The sequence below is a fragment of the Eschscholzia californica genome, unplaced genomic scaffold, assembly GCF_041429995.1.
Source record: "Eschscholzia californica isolate CP2 unplaced genomic scaffold, dmEscCali1.0.p SCAF_5, whole genome shotgun sequence".
Lineage (NCBI taxonomy): Eukaryota > Viridiplantae > Streptophyta > Magnoliopsida > Ranunculales > Papaveraceae > Eschscholzia > Eschscholzia californica.
In genome coordinates, this window is record NW_028238472.1 from 42,299,141 (window position 1) to 42,320,238 (window position 21,098).

The 21,098-nt window shown below is 35.5% G+C and overlaps 2 protein-coding genes and 1 pseudogene across 3 annotated transcripts; 2 read left to right on the forward strand and 1 right to left on the reverse strand.

The window, feature by feature from the left end:
• Window positions 1-2,052: 2,052 nt before the first annotated feature.
• LOC147539343 (uncharacterized) lies at window positions 2,053-2,898 on the forward strand. Its single transcript, XM_086643109.1, has one exon. It carries the CDS (start codon window positions 2,053-2,055, stop codon window positions 2,896-2,898), a length of 846 nt encoding a protein of 281 aa, XP_086499235.1.
• Window positions 2,899-3,144: 246 nt separating this feature from the next.
• LOC147539344 (protein SMALL AUXIN UP-REGULATED RNA 12-like) lies at window positions 3,145-6,140 on the forward strand. Of its 2 annotated transcripts, none has more exons than XM_086643990.1 (3): window positions 3,145-3,545; window positions 4,550-5,085; window positions 5,711-6,140. In XM_086643990.1, the coding sequence occupies exons 2-3, from the start codon at window positions 4,605-4,607 to the stop codon at window positions 5,758-5,760; spliced, it is 531 nt and encodes a 176-aa protein (XP_086500116.1). In that variant the 5' UTR covers window positions 3,145-3,545; window positions 4,550-4,604; the 3' UTR covers window positions 5,761-6,140. The 2 variants fall into 2 exon arrangements, with proteins under 2 accessions (XP_086500116.1, XP_086500117.1); XM_086643991.1 differs by having other exon boundaries at window positions 3,173-3,545; window positions 5,717-6,140.
• Window positions 6,141-18,456: 12,316 nt separating this feature from the next.
• On the reverse strand, window positions 18,457-18,852 carry LOC147539345 (auxin-responsive protein SAUR76 pseudogene; annotated as a pseudogene).
• Window positions 18,853-21,098: the final 2,246 nt, after the last annotated feature.

Genomic DNA, 21,098 nt, shown 5'->3' on the forward strand with positions numbered 1-21,098 from the left:
GTTTAAGATTTTTGATTTATTTAGGGTTTTGATACATAACCTATGTAGGTTTGCACAAGTGTTATGAGAGAAATCTAAGTTTAAGAAATTATTATTTAGGACAATAAAAATTTGAAAAAATAGTGTTTAGGGCATTTACAAAAGAATTTAATAACTGACAGTTACTTTTTGATGACAAAGTTAGTCAAAACTAGTCAAAGTTAAATCATGCCCCAAACTCAAAAAAATTCAAAATGGTACCCCCAAACTCATTTTTGCTCCAACACCTTTTTTGGAGTGAGTTAATGCCAAGTTCACCAAAATATTTGACTAATTTTATGTCGAAAAGACGTGACAAGTTCTCTTTTTCAAAGTTTGACGATATCTTAGTCGTTAAAAGTTGAACGATCCAGATTCAGTCAAACTTTTATAATGAACTTGCCACATCATTTGGCATAAATTTAGTCAAATTTTCTTGAAACCTACTCCCTCCGTCCCATTTTGTTTGTAGTTTTATGGAATTCAACTTATTAAGGAATGATATTTATTGTTGACAAATATTAAGACTTTCTCTAAACTACCCTCATTTAATATAGAGTATTTCAATAAATACAACATTGGTAGAAGCGTGGAACCAATTAGAACCTTTGAATGATATTCAAACTAAAGGGTAGTCTTGGTAGTTTCATCATTTTAATAATTAAATAAATGTTATAAAAGGAAAGTGACCAAACATTTTGGGACATCCATAAAAGGAATAACAACCAAACAAAATGGGACGGAGGGAGTAGCATTTTTGTTATAAATATTACAAATTTTGGTCATAAAACTTTTAGTGTTTCTACTAAATATTTTGATTTATTTCATATTTATGATTAACTTTCATTACAAATTTGAGTCACATGGTTAATAAAAAACTGTGACCTTCATTATGTGATTAGATTTTTCATGCGTACGTGTGTATGTATATATATACACTAGGGTATATCACATACCCTAGGGTACGGACACTTGTATCAATCAAATGTAACGAAATTTATTGTTATATTTTATTGAGATAGAGAGTTTTTTATTAGTTATTCTTTTTTTGTATTATTTTTTTGTTTCTTTTCTCTTAAATTAGCTATTATTTTATTGAGAGAGAGAAGAGAGAAATTTATTTTTTTATTTGAAGGTTGCCGGCCGGAAAATTCCGCTCAGCGACCTTCATCGGAGAAGACAGTAGTGAGTTGGAGAAGAGAGTGATGAGTTGGAGAGAGAGAGGTGAGTTGAAGAGAGAGAGAGAGAGAGGTGAGTTGGAGTGAGATAAGTGGTGGAGAGGGAAGTGAGGTGGAATTTATGTTTTCTTTTAATTTTATTTTGAAAAAATATTTAAAGGAATGGTAGTTAGGACATTTTCATAAAAATAGGGAGCCATATTTGAATTTACAGAAAATAGGGAGTCATAAAGGAAGCTGATCACAAAGTAGGGGGCCAAATAGGAATTAACTCTACTCGTTACTATAAATCTACTGATAACTTTATTTTAAAGAGGGTTCAACTTTTTCATAGTACGGTAAAAAAGTTAATGAGGCTAAGAGACCAATTTTCATGTATAAATAACACTTATGTATTGCGAGTATCAAATCAGGCATTGGACTTCTTTTCAAACATGAAACTGGACAGCGGAGAACATTTTATGAGCTCAACACAATTACCACCAGAACTTGTCAATATTATCAATTCAGACACAATAGGGACAGTGAGAATGCGGAAAGAATGAAGCTACCCGTAAACAATGACTTGTTATCCTCTTTTGAGCGCTTTTCTTATTATTTATTTTTTCCATTAGACTTTGTAATTGGCCGGAACCTTAATCCCCTTATCAATATCGAAGAAAACTTTATTGATTAATATTAAGACTTTTCTCAAAAAAAAATGCAAGTCGAGCATGAATTTAAGTAGCCGTAGGATCATCCTAATGAAAACGGTAAGTTCAATACAAAGTCTTACTACACAGAGATCAATACTTTTCCTATTTTGAATCAAGAGGCCAATGATTTCCCATGGAAAGAGTTCTGGAAGATTAAAGAGATGAACCCTAATATTCATCAATTTATTTGGAAAATCATTCATAACGGAATAGCTACCCTTAGCAACATAGGAAAAAGAATTCAAAATTTACCTCAAGCATGTTTGCTATGCAACTCGGGAAATTCAGAAACATTAAATCATCTTTTTGGGGCTTGTCCAACTTTCAATCAACTGTTACTCCTTACTGGTATCTCGGATCTGCAACAGATGGGAGAAGAGGTTATTAGAAACCTAACCAACCTTCTACTTGACAAGGAAAATAGGAAAAATTGGTTTATTTACACTTATCCGATTTGGGAATGGTGGAAGATGAGAAATAATAAACATTTTCGACAGCAAGAAGTAGATCTCCATCGCTGTTGGTGGAACACCAAAGAAGCCCTCAGGTATGTTCCTTCTCTAACCGAATCAAATTCCTCATCATTTACTCTAACTTCTGGAACAGAAAACTGGAACCCACCTTCAACAGGGAAGATCAAAATCAATTGTGATGGCTCGTTCAAGGAGAATAGAGCATCAGCAGCTTCGGTTGCTAGAGATTCGAGTGGAGAAATAATTGGGTCAAGGAAGATGATCTTCAGACCAAAATCGGCTCTTCATAGTGAGCTAATAGGGTTTCGGCTGGGAGTGGATTTGGCCGATGATTTAGGTTTAGAAGAATTTATTCTGGAAGGGGACAGTAGGGTTTTGGTGGATATATTATCCAACGAAGACCTGGAAGCCCCATGGAGATTAACGGCTGAGATCGAGGAGTTACATGGGAGACTTATTAACCGGCACGTTCACATTACCTACACTCCACGTAACTGCAACCAGTTGGCTCATTCTCTGGCGAGTGAAGTTTAGTCCCTAGATTTATAACTTTTGTGTTATAGTCCATAATGGTTAACTTTATATTCTCTGTTAAGAGAGTTGTACTCTTTTTTGGTTTTTAATGGAACTTTTACCCTCAAAAAAAAAAAAAAAAAAAAAAAAGTAGCCGTAGGATCTCTTTGTTAAAGTAGTGGCCATAGGATTGACCTAGCCACTATAAATTGAAGAAAAATATAAAAAGCCACAAATAAAGGCCCTTTAACATTCCCTATTTACTCTCTCTCTCTCTCTCCCCCTTCTTTTCCGCAGTAATTGAAACCCAAAAAAACCTAAACCGAAAATCAAGTACTCCAAAGGCCAAGCTGTCTCCATTGCCTGGTTTGGGAAGTGAGAGAGAGAAAGTAAGAGAGAGGTAGATTCTCATTTTTTATCTCTAAGTTGATGAACAATATTGATCTAGGAAGTTTTATTTGAATGGTTTTGAAGCAAGGAAGTTGTTATGTATAAAAAGAGAAATAATAATAAAAGAAAGAAATTCTTTTTAGTATTGGGTTGGATTTTATATATTCAAAATATTTTTAGAGAGAATTCTCATTTCTTAAAGATATGCTTCCGGAGCTCTAATGGTGGATTTTCCTCTCAATTGCTGTTGATGAAGGTCACCTCCTTTCCCATTTCTGGTACTTTCTAATCATTCCATTCCTATTATTTTTTTTTACTTCACTTTTTCAATCTTATTTTCATGGTTCAATATCTTAGCTTTGGTTTACAAATATGATCCTTAAATAAGTATATATTTTATTATATAGATTTTTTAAATTCTCTATATATCTGGATCTAATTTTCCTTTTGAAATAGTTGTTTTTCTTGGGTTTATATTCTTTATTTGATCTTCCCTCTCTCTCCTATATATGCAAGGAAGATGCTAAGTGTACAAAGAATAATATGCTAGCAAAATACTTTGGTAGGAAATATTTTTTAAAATGTTTTAAGACTATTTCATTTGTATGAACAATGAATTAAGTTTTTGTATTTACAATATTTAGCCAATTTTTATGATTGTATGTGACAATTTTCTTGTGAGAAGTTCTAACAACACCCTTGTTATTGTTATAAAGAAGGCAAAAATTGCAACCGGATTTTACGTAGGACATGTATAAATGAGGGCACCTTTGGCAAAAGAAAAATGACTCTCTACCCGGCACATATCCGGTCGGGGTATGTGTTCGGACTGGATTTAGAGAGATAAAGTGTTTACATGTTTAAATCCTGATCGGACACATATCTCGACAGACAGACAGCTTGTTGCAAAAGTGGAGGGGCTTTTGTACATATAAGAAAGTTGATTGTTGATTGTATGTGTTCGGACTGGATTTAGAGAGATAAAGTGTTTTACATGTCTAAATCCTGATCGGACACATATCCCGACCGACAGACAACTTGTTGCAAAAGTGGAGGGGCTTTTGTACATATAAGAAAGTTGATTGTTGATTGTATGTGAGTTGAATGTGGCCCTTGTGTGCATGAGACTGTAAGATGGTTGCCCACGTAATCAACCTGCAAACAAGTCTTCGTCACTCCTCTCATGTGAGAGGGTTGTATGTATACATGGGTAGGTCCCCAAGTAGACTATTTTATGTAAAAGAACTAATAAAGCAATTCAAATGTTTGTGTATGTATATAGAATCAGTTTCATAAGAATCACAGTGGCTGAAATAGAAGGAGTACTGTGAATCAAAATGGCTGAAGATGAGGGCAACCCAAAGGTAACTGGAATTCGACAAATAGTAAGGTTGAAAGAGATACTTCAGAAATGGCAATTAGTTGCACTTGGTCCAAAAGGAAACAACAACAATAGTCTTCCTCCTCCTCTTCCTCCTCCAGGTGGGTCAGGAGGAATATCTCCTGCAATAAATAAGAGACTGAAAAATTCTTACTTATTGTGTGATTCTGATGAAGAAAGTTGCCAAAGTCCAGATCCCCCACCAGATGTTCCTAAAGGTTATTTGGCTGTTTATGTTGGGGGAGAGCTCCGGAGGTTCATCATCCCCACAGATTATCTAAGTCATCCATTGTTCAAAGTTTTGTTAGAGAAGGTTGAAGAAGAGTTTGGGTTTGATCACCAAGGTGGCCTTAAGATTCCTTGTGAGATTGAGACCTTCAAATACCTTCTTAAATGCATGGAGACCAATCACAACCCTAATGTTGAAAGAAATGAAGGTAAACCCAACCCCACTTTTAATTTTTGTTGATTTCATCAATTTTCTTAACTAGCATACTTCTTGATACTATGGTTGTCTCTCTTTTTACTACTCGATGTGAAATGTGTGGATATGTAGTCGTTTGAGTCTGGCTTTTCTTTACTATGCAGTAGTCGTTTGAGGTTAGCTTAGATACTAGACTCTTGGTTTAGACTTACGTTATGTCGGACTCAAATGAACCTAACATCATCCTGGCTCGGCCATTTAGGCAAATCAAGCACACGAGTCAGACAAAAACAAATATTTCAAGATAAATGTGAATCAGTCATTCATAACATTCTGACAAATCAAATCTGAATAAGAAAATACTCTTACATGTTATATGTAGGAGTTAGTCAAAAACCGTGGGAGCTAGTTACTCGGTTAGATTTGGTTTAGACACGGAGAATTGACCAGTCCCCACCCACAATTATGTACTCAAGTTAGTATTAAGAATTTCGCCACTGTCTAGAATCTCATACGATTATATATCATCATGAACTTAAGATATATAGATAGACTAACATTTCTTGTTGAGCTTGGTGGTATATGTTTTTGTTCGTTTTATATTATTTGCTTTTTGATATGTTTATTAATTAATTTAGATGCAGAAGATAAAGAAGATCCGTCAAGCGAAGAAGAGGTAAGAGAATAAGTAAATGGGGTTTGTATAGCCAGTTAGCCTTGGTGGTGCAAAAGAAGTAAAGGGAAAAAAGAGGAGGTGTTTTAGTTTAATTAGGTTAAATTTGCAGGTGATTTCTTCCTTTCTCCTTTTTTTTGACCAGTGCTGGAGACTGATGAAATCATATCATTATCATTGTAATACCCAATATTAATGAATATCTTCACCTCTTTGATCTTTAGTTCTTTTGATTAGAATCTCATGCACCTAAGTCTGAACTTCTCAATCAATGGATGAACTCCTTATGAAATTTGATGTTTTCTTTTTCTTCTTTTTTGTATTTTTGATACCCATTGTAACATTTTATTATATGGATTAAGATTTTCTGTTAACAAGTAAGACCTCATATATATATCTTTCTCATATTAAATCAACACATTCTTCAACCCACATTATCACTAGTGTTGTTATTTTTTTCTTTCATTTTTCCTTATTCCATTTTAAATTTGTACTCTCACATTACTGTAACAACCCAAGCGCCAAAATGTTCACGCTCTCGCCATCCAGGCCCTAGTTCAACTAGTTTAAAGTTTTGTTTTCGGAGAGGGCTCCACGAGCCCATAAAAAAAGACTCGACATTAGGTTCAGCTAGCACTTGTAGTCTGGGTTTGGAGACTGGACACTCTACTATTCAATGTGGAATAGTAGAGTGACAGCCAGTTTGCTTGGGAGGGCATCTAAAGATTTTTTTGAAGTACAGAGTCGACATTTTGCTGGCTCAAAGCGAGTTGTTAAAAGTGGCACCTCTCTGCGTTTTTTACGATGTTTGTGTGAATTTATATTTGTTTATGACATATTTTGGGGTTTAGGAGACACGATCTAATGATGATTTTAAGTGAAGATATTTTATTTATCATTTCGGAAGAAACATCATAGTCAATCTTGTAAGTCACCGAGAGTTGGACGATTTACTAGTAGTTTAATCTGATTTGTTTCCTCTAAGAATAGTTACCGAGTACTAATTATTCTAGAAGTGAAATAATAATAATAATAATAATAATAATAATAATAATAATAATAATAATAAAAATAATAAGAAGAAGAATAAGAATAATAATAGTACTTGTAAGATAGACTAAAAGATCTTCACGATGATTTCAGTGCAAGGGAGTAACTTGAAGAGATACATAGAAGACTATAGGTAAAAATTAGAAATTTGGGACTGTAGTGGCATTTTCTTTTTGGAAATTGACTACGATTTACGATAGTCATTACAATGACATTGAAACATCAAAGATGTGATAAACACGATAACCACCTAACTCAAACTCTTACAAGAACGGGTCTGTAGTCCAACTAAAGTATGGTTAAAAGCACAACAATATTTATTTATATCTTAACAACTCAAGTTCAATAAACGATTGAATCGTCCACCAACCTTTGGTGTAGTGGTTGGACACCCCTCTTAAGTCCATGAGGTCGTGGATCGAGTCTCGGTGGAAGCAGTTTGCCATCAAGATTTATCCCAAGTAATTTAGGATATAAATAATGTAATAATTTGTCGGACTTTAGGTCTCTTACATGTTGTTGGACTTTAGGCCTCTTTCATTCATGGTTTAAATTAGGTGGTTATCGTGCTTATCACATCTTCATGATGTGCCTTGTAACGACTAACGTAGATCGTAGTCGAATTATCACAAAAAAAAAATAAACCATTGAATCCACCTCCTCTAAGAACCAAACCTGGGACCCACATGCCATGTTCGGCGCCCAGGAATTGAATGTGATTCCCAGGAATCACATTTCCATAACGCGATTCCTGGGAATCAGATTATTTTAACTTTGTGTTTAGTTCGTATAGGAACAAGAACGTAAAATTTTATAACAGTGTTGTTATATCCTTCTACTTAAACTACATAAATTATATGTCAACTTTGATGTACATAGTCTAATCAGTATTATTTATTCAAATTTGTAGATATAAAATACTAAGGCGACATATCAATTTAAGTCGTAATTAAAATAAATACAGGTCTCGGCTACAAATATTCTTTTGAAATATTATGAAATTGATTTGGATGAACAAAGAAAAAGAGAGAAGAAAAATACTGAGACAGGGAGAGAGAGAGTTACGTTTGAGCGAGTTGTTACGGTCGTGGCTGAAACCTTTGGTTTTAAAAAAAATATAGCTAAAATATTATGTGAAGGACGATTTTAATATTAGTCATTCTAATATTTTATTAAGGATAATTTTGTTTATAAATATTAAACCAAATCATTCTCGGGAATGAGAATCACAAACCCAACTCCCTCCCTAGGTTTGCTATTATCTCATTTGAGGGGAATCTCATTCTTGGAGGAATAGGATTCCCCCTGCATTCTCGCGAACAAAATGGTAGTGAGGATTATGATTCTCACTAATCACGTTCCTTTCTCACGTGGTTCCCGCGAGCCAAACAGTAGTCAGGATTGTGATTCTTGAGAATCACATTCCTTTCCTACGTGATTTCCGAGTTTCAAACATGGGCCCAGAGTTTTGGAGTTTATGTCAGCATTATAACATTATTCACCACTCTGGACTACCAAATGATGACGACTATAGTGGCATTTAGAATGTTTACGAGGGTCATTAAATCATTAAAGTGGGCTTTATATGTTGCATATGGGCGCATGTAGAGGCCGAGAACCCAATAAAATTTTACTTTAAAATGGCATGGGCGCCTAAAGATAATGGAGCCTAGAAGTAGAAACCAGATATTAGAGACGGGAGTGGCCTTTAAAATATCTATAAAAATCATGAAAACATTAAAGTGGGCTTCCTATTTTAAAGTTCAAACTGCCAATAGAGGTTTGAACCCAATAAAACTTTAAAATGCAAATGGGGGCGCTTATAGAGGCTGGAACTAAGTAAAACTTAAATTATAAATACATTTAGTTTGTGAAGGAGATTCAAGGTTGGGACCTTCGAAGCCTAGGATGACTTCCGCACCAACTGCGCTATAGACCGTATTCGCATGACATATATTATAGAAGTCCATTAGCTCTACCTGAAATGGCCATACGTACCGAACCCCCCACCCATACGCCTGATACTAAGAGTTGTGTACAAATTTATTTCGGTGTCCTCCGACATATGAAGTGCTAGAACTAAAAAATTGTAAGACTGTAAAAGCAACACCATGATGAATAACACACGCCTTAATGAAAGAGTATAAAATACTCAATCAAAACTTGTTATTATCTTTTTTTTTTTTTGTTGTTGTTGAACTAACTTGTTTTTATCTTACTCTTCCAACCTGGTTGCCTATGAGCCTTGTTTTACAAATGTACCGAAACAAGATTTAGTTTAAGGTTGTTACGTGTATTTAATATTTTATTAGATGTAGTAGTTGGAAATCCACTCAAAAAATCAAACGTCTTAGCTGGTTCGATTTTCAATGGAACAAAAAATTTATGATTTTTTTTTTTGGAGACGGACTACGATTTACGATAGTCATTACAATGGTGTTGATATATCAAAGATATGATAAGCACGATAACTGCTAATTTTAACAAGAATAAGCCTAAAGCCCAACTAAACTATGGCCTAAAGTCCAACTAAACTATGGCCTAAAATCCAACTACATTGTTTATACCTTAATAACCTCAAATTCATGATTTATTTAACTGATGTTTTTAAGAATATATATATAAAGTAAATATAGGAATAAATGAACTTTAGGGGTGGTAGTGGTTCAGAACATTGGGGGGACATTTATGAACCAAATGTCTCGTAAATATTTCAAGACATTTTAAGACATTTCGAGACATTTATGCATAAACAAAATGTCTTTATAGACATTTCAAGAAATTGACTATGGAGACAAAGTGTTTTAGAGATATTTCAAGATATTTGGTCCATACATAAAATATCCTGAAGACATTTCAAGGATCCAAAGACAAAGAAGCTGGTCACAAACTAGGAGACCAAAAAAGAAATAACTCAAAATAATAATAATAATATCTATTATTATTATTATTTGATGATAATAATTATTTTTAGTACTCCCTTATTGAAATGTCCCTAAGTGTCTTCCATATTTTCAGAAACATTATCTCTCCAAAAGCTCTTCAATTTTAAACTAAAATGTCTCCAAATGCTTTAAAATCAATTTTTCTTGAAATGTCAATAATTTCTTTTCTCAAACGAATAACAGAGACATTTCGGAACATTTGAAATGTCCTAAACGTATAACCCAGACATTTAGAGATGTTTGAAATATTCCCAACTAATAATACAGATAATTAAAGATATTTGAAATGTCCCCCGACGTCTTGAACCACTACCACCCCCTTGATTTGTAGAGGGTTTTAAACCCAAAATGTCATTGAAGATAATACGTATCTGCATAATCCCCTTGATTTGTAGAGGGTTTTAAACCCAAAATGTCATTGAAGATAATACGTATCTGCATAATACTTAGAAAAGATGTATGTGCACAATGAATGGATAGAAGCTAAGTATTGATTAGGATGTCAAAGTTGGCACAAGTGATTTGACAAATGAAAGGTACAACAAGTGTGACAACAAATTAGCCGTCTTCACTTCTCTTGTGAAAGGACAGCGTCTCTTTTTCCTTGGCATATCTAACTCTTTTGACCAAGCAACTATTTTATGTAACACTTAGCAGCTAAAATATTTTCTTTACTGATTTCCAAGTTATTGAAGAAATTCTTCACATCTTAGGTGATGATATAGGGATGTCTCTTGTTATTAATCTTTCGCATCCACTATTTACTTTCTCATAATAACTATTCAAAATCATGTTCAGACAGGTTTTTGTAGTCTATTATTTTTCTGATTAGCGGATCTTGCCAGTTGAAACGAAATGACAAAAGCAGCATGTAAGAACAAATTGGAAGCGTGGAATGGGCCCAACAACCCCATGAATCCATGATCCATCATAATGGATCCCACACCTTCATTCTGCGTTTTGTTATTCACTAATACCACTTGTTATACACACCGCAACTATAATGTTTAATCAACATTCACCATGCACCCCACAATGTTAGGCCATCTAAAATGTGTAATTACCCCCACACACCACTATGGCGTTATGTCATACGCACTGCCTTGTTGCTCAAATGTCTCTCAAATCGCCAAAAAAAACCCTCTTGCTCCTCACGGATTACCACCACCACCACATAACCCATAATATACTAAATAACGTGGTGTGGTCAACTTGCTAATAGTAAATTGACCAAGTCAAGTGTGTTTTGATTATCTTTCCCCTTCATCGATCAATCATCACTCCCTCTCATGCCAGTATGCCACAATCACATCAAAACCCACAAGTCTAAAACTTCCTTCCATCTCTCTTATTAGTTGCTTTAACCAACTTCTTTTCCTTAAAATAAACCCTAAAGTAATAACAATATTTACAAATCCAGAGGAAACGTATTTAACTTTTTAGTAATGCTATGTTTTCTTCATCAAAAAAAAATCCAGAGGAAACAATATCAAACCCTAAACTAGATCCAAAATCTGCATTCAATCTCTCTTGTTCTTATATCAGTATTCAATGTACTTCTTGCTTCCTAACCACCTAACCTAGTAACCTTCTCTTTCTATTCTTTTATCTCTAAATCTAGTTTATATCCTTAATCAATGATCAAATGATAAATTAGTTCATTCTTCACTAGAATACAAATATATTATTATACTATGAATCTACACAATATTATTTTTATTTAACTAGGATGTCCCACGAATACTTTTCCTCTCAATAAAAACGAGAAGAAAATGCCAATGAGTGGATGAAGAAAGAAAATAGACTAGGTGATGAATGGATATGAAATGATTTCCCCCCATGAGGGGTGTTGAAATATTTAAGGTCAAACAAAACCTCAACAACATGTCATGTGATACCCTTACAAATATGAAGTCAGCCCCTACCACAAAAAGCCTATACAATTCTCTCCTCCTATATTTCCCTAAACCCTAGATGTACTTGTATATATTTCTTCAATTATTGTATAGATGATTTGTTAATAAAGTTGAACTAGTCTACTTGTAGAAAGATACACATTTTACCATCCAATTCAAGTGGGAGTTCAAGAAAACATTAGTTTCTAATATAAGTACAAATTTTCTTTTGAAGAGTTAGTAAGTTTTGAATCTCCTCTCATTTGCTCAACAAAAAAAAATAAAATAAAACAAAACGTATATGTAAAGAAGTAAGAAAACTTCTTGAAATAACAGATCTAGCTCCGGCGAAAGGAAAATTTTAAAAAAAATAAAAAAAATAAGACGTATATGTAAAGAAGTAAGAAAACTTCTACAAATTTTCTTTTGAAGAGTTCAACGAACAGACCTAGCTCCGGCGAAGGGAAACCCCTTCGCCGGAGTTTTCAGAGAGAGAGGTGAGGAATAAAAAAAATCTAGAGAGAGAGATAGAGAAAATTTTTTAAAAAATGTTTTTTTTTTAATATTTGAAGGTCGCCGGCCGGCCGGCGACCCCTGTCGGAGAAGATGATGATGTGGCGTGATAGGCGACTTGGCAGAGAGAGAAAATGAGATGGAGGAGAGAGAGTAACGGACAGTTAAAGATAACGGAAAAGGGGGGCCATATGAAAATATTTGCTAAAGTAGGGGACCAGACATGAAGCTGATCACAAAGTTGGGGGCCATTTGGAAAATAACCCATAATTTATCAAATATGTAATAGTGTGTTAGACAATGTTCACATACACACTTCTTTAGAGACTGAATTATATCTAGATATCCATTTGGTTGAGTCTTTTGACATTTTTCCAATATTTTTGAAACCTTCTTCATGCATGGTGGTTTACAACAAAGAAGACACCACTTGGAGACACCACTTGGACTCAGTGTTTGGGAACAACAACAAAATGAGATGGTGCAAAAATTTGATTTTCTGAGACCGTTTCTAAAACTCGGAAGTGATAGGTCGATAGAGCGAACTAATGTGGTGAAAAAATTCTCAAAAAGGATTTCTATACCCACAGGAAAGAAGTCCCTGTAACCAAGCTTGGTGAATGAGAATGGACCAAATCAATAAATTTGTGGGAGGACTTTTTAACAAAAAAAAAATGGATTCCTTATAACTTCTTTTCTTTTGTGTAATGAGAAACAACAAACCACAACATATGAATAAGTCTAGGTCTTTATGCTGATGATTGACCGGCTAATGCTTGCGCTATTAAGTCAGGTCGCGAGAAGAAATAAAACCAAAAAGGGTTATTTTTCGAAAGGCCCCCTACTTTGTGACCAGATTTCCGCTTAGCCCCTACTTTATCAAAAATATTCAGGAGGCCCTCTTTTTCAGTTAGCGTTAAATGTCTGTTAGCTCTCTCTCCTCTGTCATCACCTCTCTCTGCCACGTCATCCATCACGCCAACTCATCATCTTCTCCGATAAAGTCGTCGGCCGTTCAAAATTTCCGGCGACCTTCCACTAAGAAACTAGTAGGTTACTTTCTGTGAAAGAAAGTCATATATACATGTACATTGCTTATTTTCATATTGTTGTATAATGTAACTGACTACAGTTTGGCATTTGTTTTGGTTGCTTACAACAAACCAATAAGGAATTGCTTCTCTTTCTAGCTTATCTCTCTGACTCTGGCTAATTGGTATGTGTTTTGAGCCCTGTAAAGTGACTTTTAGGTCTTTGTTTGCTGGTTCTATTACTTGTTGTGGGGACATGAACCAATTTATTTCTATTCCTTCCATACCTTTTTTTTTTTGATGAAAGTATTCCTTCCATACCTTGGTTGTTTTTTATTTGCATTTTGTTCTCTTCCTCTCCTCCATCACTTTCTCAACAAAACATTTGCTCTACATTTCCATAGTCATTTTGAGAATAAATATCCCACCATCACCACCAACTTGATCCCACGGGTGTGGGGACCCCCTCCCAATCAAGCCCAAATATGATTTCTTGGGCCACTCTCCACATGGCACGGTTTCAGGGCCCGCCAACTTAATAACTTATTAGGGTTATTTCCCAAATGGCCCCCAACTTTGCGACCAGCTTCCTGCCTAGCCCCCTAGATTAGCAAAAATACCCATATGGCCCCTTTTTGAGTTTCCGTTATAACACCGTTAACCAGTCAACATTTCTCTCTCCTCCATCTCATAACCTCTCTCTGCCACCTCATCTTCTAGCCAACTCATCATCTTCTCCGGCAAAGGTCGTCGGCCGACCAATTTTCCGGCCGGCGACCTTCAAACCTAAAATTATTTTTTTTTCTCTTCTTCTTCCTCTCTCTCCTGTTTTCTCTCTCTTCTTCTTCCTCTCTCTCTTGTTTTCTTTTTCTTCTTTCTCTCTCTTCCCCTCTTTTCTTTCTCTCTCTTCTCACTCTCTCTATAAACGGCCGGCGGGTCTGGAAGCCAGACCTTCAAAGGTCTCCTTTATTTGTCGGAAAAAAAGAGTCCATCATACCAATTTTCATTTTTAGAGAGAGAAACCAAAACCACCAAATACTCTCTCTCTCTCCATCTCTCTTCCTTCAAGGTCTTCTTCTGAGAGAACTTTGATGGTTCTGAACTTCCCTATACATTAATGGGGGATCTCTAATTTCTTTATAATTTAGTCGTTCATTTGTACTGATTGTTGACTGATACAAATCGCGACGGCTGAATTTCTGGTTTTGGGGGGAAAATAGGGATCATACACAAGTATCAATTCTAGGGTTTCGATTGAACTTTTTTAGGTTTGGGTTTAATTGTTTTTTTATGATTGTGAGGGATTGGATGAAATCAAAAGGTTCAGAATGTAAGAAATGAGGTATGGATGTATAAGAAGAAGAAGATATGGGGTGTGTATTTGGTAAAGAAACTCCTCCATCTTCAGTAGTAGTAAAAGAGAAGGAAGATAATGAAAATGGAAGGAATTTGGTTGTTGCTTCTACTAGTACTAATAAGGAACAGGTTCAAGTAACTACAGCAAAAGTTGTTTTTCGCTTTTAGTTTGATTAGAACTTATTGTATTGAATTCCTTAACTTTATGATCTTCAGATTGGGCAAGGAACTTATAGTAATGTATACAAAGCTAGAGATATATTAACAGAGAAAATTGTGGCATTAAAGAAGGTTCCAATTTGGAACCGGAGAGTGTTAAATTTATGGCTAGAGAAATTCTTATACTGAGACGACGGGATCATCAAATGTCATCAAATTGGAAGGTTTAGTTTATACCTTGTATTTGAATATATGGAGCATGATTTAGCTGGACTTGCTTCAAGAAAGAAAAGAAAGAGGGGAAGAGAGAGAAAGAAGAAGGGGAAGAGAGAGAAAACAGGAGAGAGGAAGAAGAAGAGAGAGAAAACAGGAGAGAGAGGAAGAAGAAGAGAATTTTTTTTTTTTTTTTAGGTTTGAAGGTCGCCGGCCGGAAAATTAGTCGGCCGGCGACCTTCGCCGGAGAAGATGATGAGTTGGCTAGAAGATGAGGTGGCAGAGAGAAGTTACGAGATGGATGAGAGAGAAATGTTGAATGGTTAACGGTGTTATAACGGAAACTCAAAAAGGGGGCCATATGGGTATTTTTGCTAATCTAGGGGGCTAGGCAGGAAGCTGGTCACAAAGTTGGGGATCATTTGGGAAATAACCCATAACTTATTCATCAGACTTGGAAAGGAGAAAAAGACCAACACCCAACACAGGTTACAAGGATTTTGTGGGTTAATTCCTATTGGTCGGTGTTGCAGAGAAATAAAGAAATTTTTCGGAACGCAAAGTTTTAGGTGGAAAAAAAATATTCCAAACACCTAAAACCTTATACTTTTCAACTTCTTCCCTCTTCTTCCTTTCCCATTACCACTATTAACTCTGGCGACCTCCTCCACAAACTCCGGCAACACCTTCACCATCTCCGGTGACAATTCTAATTCCTCTCTCATCTTCCCTCTTTTTTCTACTTTCTTTCTTCTTCCTCTCTTCTCTCTTTTGTCTCTCCCTTCTCTATCTTTATCTCTGGCGAAGGGGAGGAGCCCCTTCGTTGGAGTTCTGGTTTCCAGACGAAACCAGATCTGATTTCTTTAGGAAATCAAACCAGATCTGATTTCTTAAGAAACCAAACCAGATGAGTCTACTTTGTTCTTCAAACCAGGCAAACCAAACGAGCTCAAACGAAGGGGTCCTCCCTTTCGCAGAAGATTGGAATAGAGAAGACAGAGAGTAGAGAGAAGAAAGGGAGAAGAAAGATAGAAGAGAGGGAGAAGAAAGAGAGAAGATGAGATTCCAGCGAGTTTCGCTGGTCGGCTAATGTACCGGCGACATAAAACAGAGGGTGTGTTTGGGGAATATTTTTAGTTTTCGGCCCTTTGATCCTTTGAAATTTTTCTTATTTGCCCAAAAGATCGACCTTCTTATTTGGCCCTCAATTTGTCACCAAGTGGAAAATTTAACTTTCAACATGTGTCAAGTGTTCTAATTTGGCCAAAACCATGATCCGTTTTCAATTTAACAATCAATCATTTCTTTCTCCTTTTTTACCATTGATTTCAAATATTATGATATTTTATCTTACCTACATGTGGGTAAGGGCCAAAACCCGTCATCAGGAACGCACTAAAAATCCACAATTAATGGGCCAACGGGATGACCAAGCCCATAAACTACATGGCAAATGAGCCTGATCCATCCATCTTCGGACACACGAAGCAACAGTACAACGCACAAGTACTCAAGAAAAATTCAGCCCTAGATAAAAAGGTCGGTCGTCGCCCCCTAAACAAACCTCCCTCTGTATATCCGATGAAAAGGCGTTACTGTCATTCAAGATGACACGCCAAGAATATCACGAATATACTCGTTAAGAGGGGGTTATGATATCCATATTTATGGTGATAACTCCATGTGTTACTGCATTAAAGACATAGCTCACCACCAGGTGACGGTCGACCAAAGACACTATAAAATGGCTAAAGAGAGAATGATACAGATCATCTAATTATCGACAACAACACCCAATGCCCGATATCTAAACATTCAGACCACTTTCTCTCTTATATAAAACAATCATCGAATGATCACATAATACATCTGGTTATCGACTAATACATCGGACGTTTGTCTGACATTGATGTTTGACGTCGAAGTCATCCACAATCAACTTACAACATTATTTTCTCTCTCATATAGTCTTGTTCTTTCACATAGTCTTGCTCTTTCTCTGATCCAATCGTCACGATCTGATACTTGGAGGAAGCAAACACCCATTTTATCTCTCCTAGAAAATACAAGTACAGGACCTCGCCTTGAGGAAACAAGCATATACTTTCCCTATAAAGTACAAGTATAGGACCTTATCAAGAGTCTGCTCTATCAAGGGTCTACCTACTATATCTTTCCAAGAGGTTCGCCTACTTTATCAAGGCTTCGGGCCTTCGGCTACGACATTGGAGATTATAACAATAAGAAATACATGGTTTCAGTGCTTTTTTTCATCAGAAAGAGTATTTCTGGCGCCACCTTAACTAAAGTTTTTCAACACCACTATAGCTGCCTAAAATGGTTTTCTCGACCATCTTTTACATTTTCTGATTAAATATTTGAATTTCACTATTATTTGAATCTGACATGAAGCTCACTTTCATTTAGTGGTAACGTTATAAAGATAGAGTTTTACCAATTTTGGATAAGACACACATGCCGACCCAGCCATTTTTGGGGCTCAAAGGAAGTCAAGAATAGGGACCCCTTTGTGTATATTTAAAAAATGAACATAAGATACTTAATGTTGTTTTATAAAGGGATCAAACCTTTGAACTTTACAACATAAACCAACTTCCATACCACTAAGCTATAGGACGAATCTTGTCAAAATCCTACTTATAGTTCTACTTATTGAACACGCCATTTCCTATAAAACTGTAACGGAGAGACCCTTGGGTAGGTTGAGCTGTCTGGGCCGCCCCTAGAGACAACAAGCATTACTGGCTAAATTTTATGCATGCTTCTGTCTTTTTCAGTACTATCAGTAATTGCAAGCATTATCCCCTTAAATTGAGGTAAATTACTAAATTTATTGAAAAATTTAGGTTTTGAGTTAAGGAAAATCATATACCCCCATCTATCTTTATTTATAATAGAAGAGTAATACAATAGTTGTCAATAAATAACGTAAATATAAAAATAATATTAATTTTAGTGTACGTATTTGTATCTTCGACATATATATATATATATATATATATATATATATATATATATGAGAATATTTTCGTTGATTTGTATCTTAGGTAAGAATATTTGATTTGAGTCTGACATTTACCCTCGTTACTTATAACTAAAATCACAACAAAGTTTTTTTTTAGAGAAAATGGGTTATATTAAAAAAGAAAATAAACATGCAAATCAAAATTAAGTCTGCAATATTGATTATATTTTAAAAGAAAACAAGTTTTCATTATTAATTATTTTATAAAATCATAATCAACAATTAGTACATAGTGCTAAACCCCTTTATGTCCCCTATAAGATTAATGAGGAGATCAAATTTAACGAATTGTTCTAATCAATCAATCAATCAATCAGTCACTCTTCAAGGAGGATGTTCATATGTTCATCTCTTTCTCTCTCTAACTATCTCTCTCTACAAATCAAATCCTGTGGACATCTCTTTATTATTTTGCATTGATCAAGAGAAAGAGAAAGTGAGAAACCCATCTCCATAATATGATCTCCAATTGATCACATACCTAGCTCTAGCCAGAGAGAAAATCAACAAGCATAAAAATCAACAAGTTCTTCAAGAGATTCAGGTTGTGGGTCAGCATTTTGTAACATCCAAAGTAAGTGTTCAAATAAAACAACTTCACAACCAATGGTAACGGAATCCGATGACTCACTTGATCGCCGGAGTTGTTTAACAAGTGGGTGATTAATAGTGTCTGAACTAATGAGGTAACGCCGACGAGATTTTCCAACATAAACTGGGTGAAGCTTACCTCCTTTAATAGTTAACTGATTCTCACTATTATCATCATCATCATGATTTGTAGCTGCAATTGAAATTTCATTATGATGATTATGATGATGACGACCACTTCCTGGCAGTTTGTTAAATGATTGCCATTTCTTTAACACTGATTTCAGTTTTGTTAAACCTTTAGCCATTTTAGAGAGAGAAAGTGGTTGAGAGGTAGAGAGTGAGTTTGGGTTTACTTCACTGTTTAGAGAGAGAAAGTAAAGAGAGAGGTGCAGAGAGTTGTGGGATGAAAGGGGACTGATCATCATTTATAAAGGAACATAAGAGTTTTTATTGATAAGTTTTTGATTTACTAAAGGGTCCCTCAAATTTATTTATTTTCATTAGGGGGCCCGAATGGCCCATTGGAAAGAGAATGCCACTAGGTTGAAAGGTTATATGCAAAAGGAAAATGATTCTCTTCCGGCACGGAACCCGGCAGAAACCCGACCGGACGTGTCGGGACGTGACTTAGAGAGAGAAAGTATCTTACTTTCTCTCTCTAAGTCACGTCCCGACACGTCATCCGGCCGGATTTCTGCCGAATTCCGTGTCGGGAAGTCTATCACGGTTGTATGCAAAAGCAGCTGCAATGTTTTCTGTTAGTGTTCATTACTAGGACTCCCTAGCCTGTCACTCTTTCTTGCAGTAAAAGAGAAACACAACATTAATGCACTAAAATCCATCACAAATCTACAATCAAGTCTGTGTGTATTAAGGGTCACACCCGACCCGGTCACACCGACCCAGCTAGGCGACCTGCGCCGACCCGACAATGGGCCCGATTTGGCTCTCGGCCTGATCTCCCTATTAGATAAATTAGGTTTACGATTTCATGTGTATCTTGTATAACTTAGTTATGATTTCATGTATATCTCTACACCTACTTGTAAACCTATATATATATATATATATTTTGATGTAGAACTTGTAAACCTATATATATATATATATATATATATATATATATATATATATATATATATTTTGATGAAGAACTTGTAAACCTATATATACTCCTTGATTATAATCAATAAAATACACAAGAGAAATAAATCTCCAACTCTTTCTCTCTCACTCACACTTTGTCTCCTCTCTTAATCACTTCTCTTAATTTATTCAAAGAGGTTATTGCCTCTTCACAGTATGAGTGAAAATTGAATGATGCTTGGGAGACTGTCTAGTAAAAACTATGTCCTTGTATTTATAGTAGGGCCCTTATTATGTGTTATTACTGCCTTTATAGTTGTGTCCCCCTGTTAGATAGAGCTAGTCAGTCAGCTATGTGTTGACTTGTATGGAATCTGTTTTACCATATCTTTGCCGCAATGCGGCTTACGATTTTTTTTTTTTGAGAATTCGACTATGACTTACGTTAGCCGTTACAAGACATTGATACATCATGGAGATATGATAAGTAGATAACCGCCAAATTCAAACCATGAGCGAAAGGGCCCTAAACGCCAACAACATGAAAGAGACTTAAAGTCCGACAAATTATTAGTACATTATTTGCTTAATATATAACCTAAATTACATGAGATAAATCTTGATGGCAAACTGCTTCCACCGAGACTCGAACTCACGACTTCGTGGACTTAAGAGGGGTGTTCAACCGTTGCACCAAAAGTTAGTGGGCGCTTAGGATTTTTGATGTCCTAGTTTATCTTGCAAATATAGTTAACCTATTAACTCTGACCCAAAAAATGATTAATGACATGTCACATGTTTAGAAACCTAAAGTAGCATGCCAATACAAAAATGATAATGTGGATGACTCTTTGGGTGACCTCTTGGCTTACTGTGGTGAATAAGGCAAGAGGCATTTTGTTCTTTCTCTTGAAAACACCAAAATATTATTTGTCTTATTAGGTTTGTCTTATTAGGACGCATTCATCAAAGAAGTACTTTTATCACTGTTGATGCAAATATGAGACGTGATTCGTAAAATGAAACTACAATACTATCAGGATTATAAAAAGATGGGTTAATTCTGTTTTCGTCTTTAATTTGTGACGGTTTGCGCTTGCATAAGTGTTTCGTAGTTCGGTTTGACCCAAGAGTTAAAAATATGTGTCTTTTTTCTAGAATTATTCTTACGTCATTTCTAGAAATAGCTTTTGTTCTTATCATCGTCTTTTTTTTCACTCCTTCACTTAACTCTCTTACCACTCCACTTTATCTCTCCCTCTCTCCACCTCACCTTTTGTCCTTCATTAAGAAGGTTGTCGACAGAAAGTCGTCGGCTGAGACTCTCTTCCTGCAACCTTTATAAAATAAAAATGTTTTCATCTTCTTTTTCTTTTCCCATCATTATCATTTTATTCTCCTCTCTTTCTATCCCTTTCACTCTGTTCTGGCGAAGGAGCAAACCCCCTTCACCGGTTCAGAGAAA

What these genes read in the sequence shown, in the direction of transcription:
- LOC147539343 (XM_086643109.1), top strand. Translation starts at nt 2,053, where the DNA reads ATGAACCCTAATATTCATCAATTTATTTGGAAAATCATTCATAACGGA.
- LOC147539344 (XM_086643990.1), top strand. Translation starts at nt 4,605, where the DNA reads ATGGCTGAAGATGAGGGCAACCCAAAGGTAACTGGAATTCGACAAATA. An exon ending in TAATGTTGAAAGAAATGAAG is followed by an intron (nt 5,086 to 5,710) that starts GTAAACCCAACC and finishes TAATTAATTTAG; the next exon opens with ATGCAGAAGATAAAGAAGAT.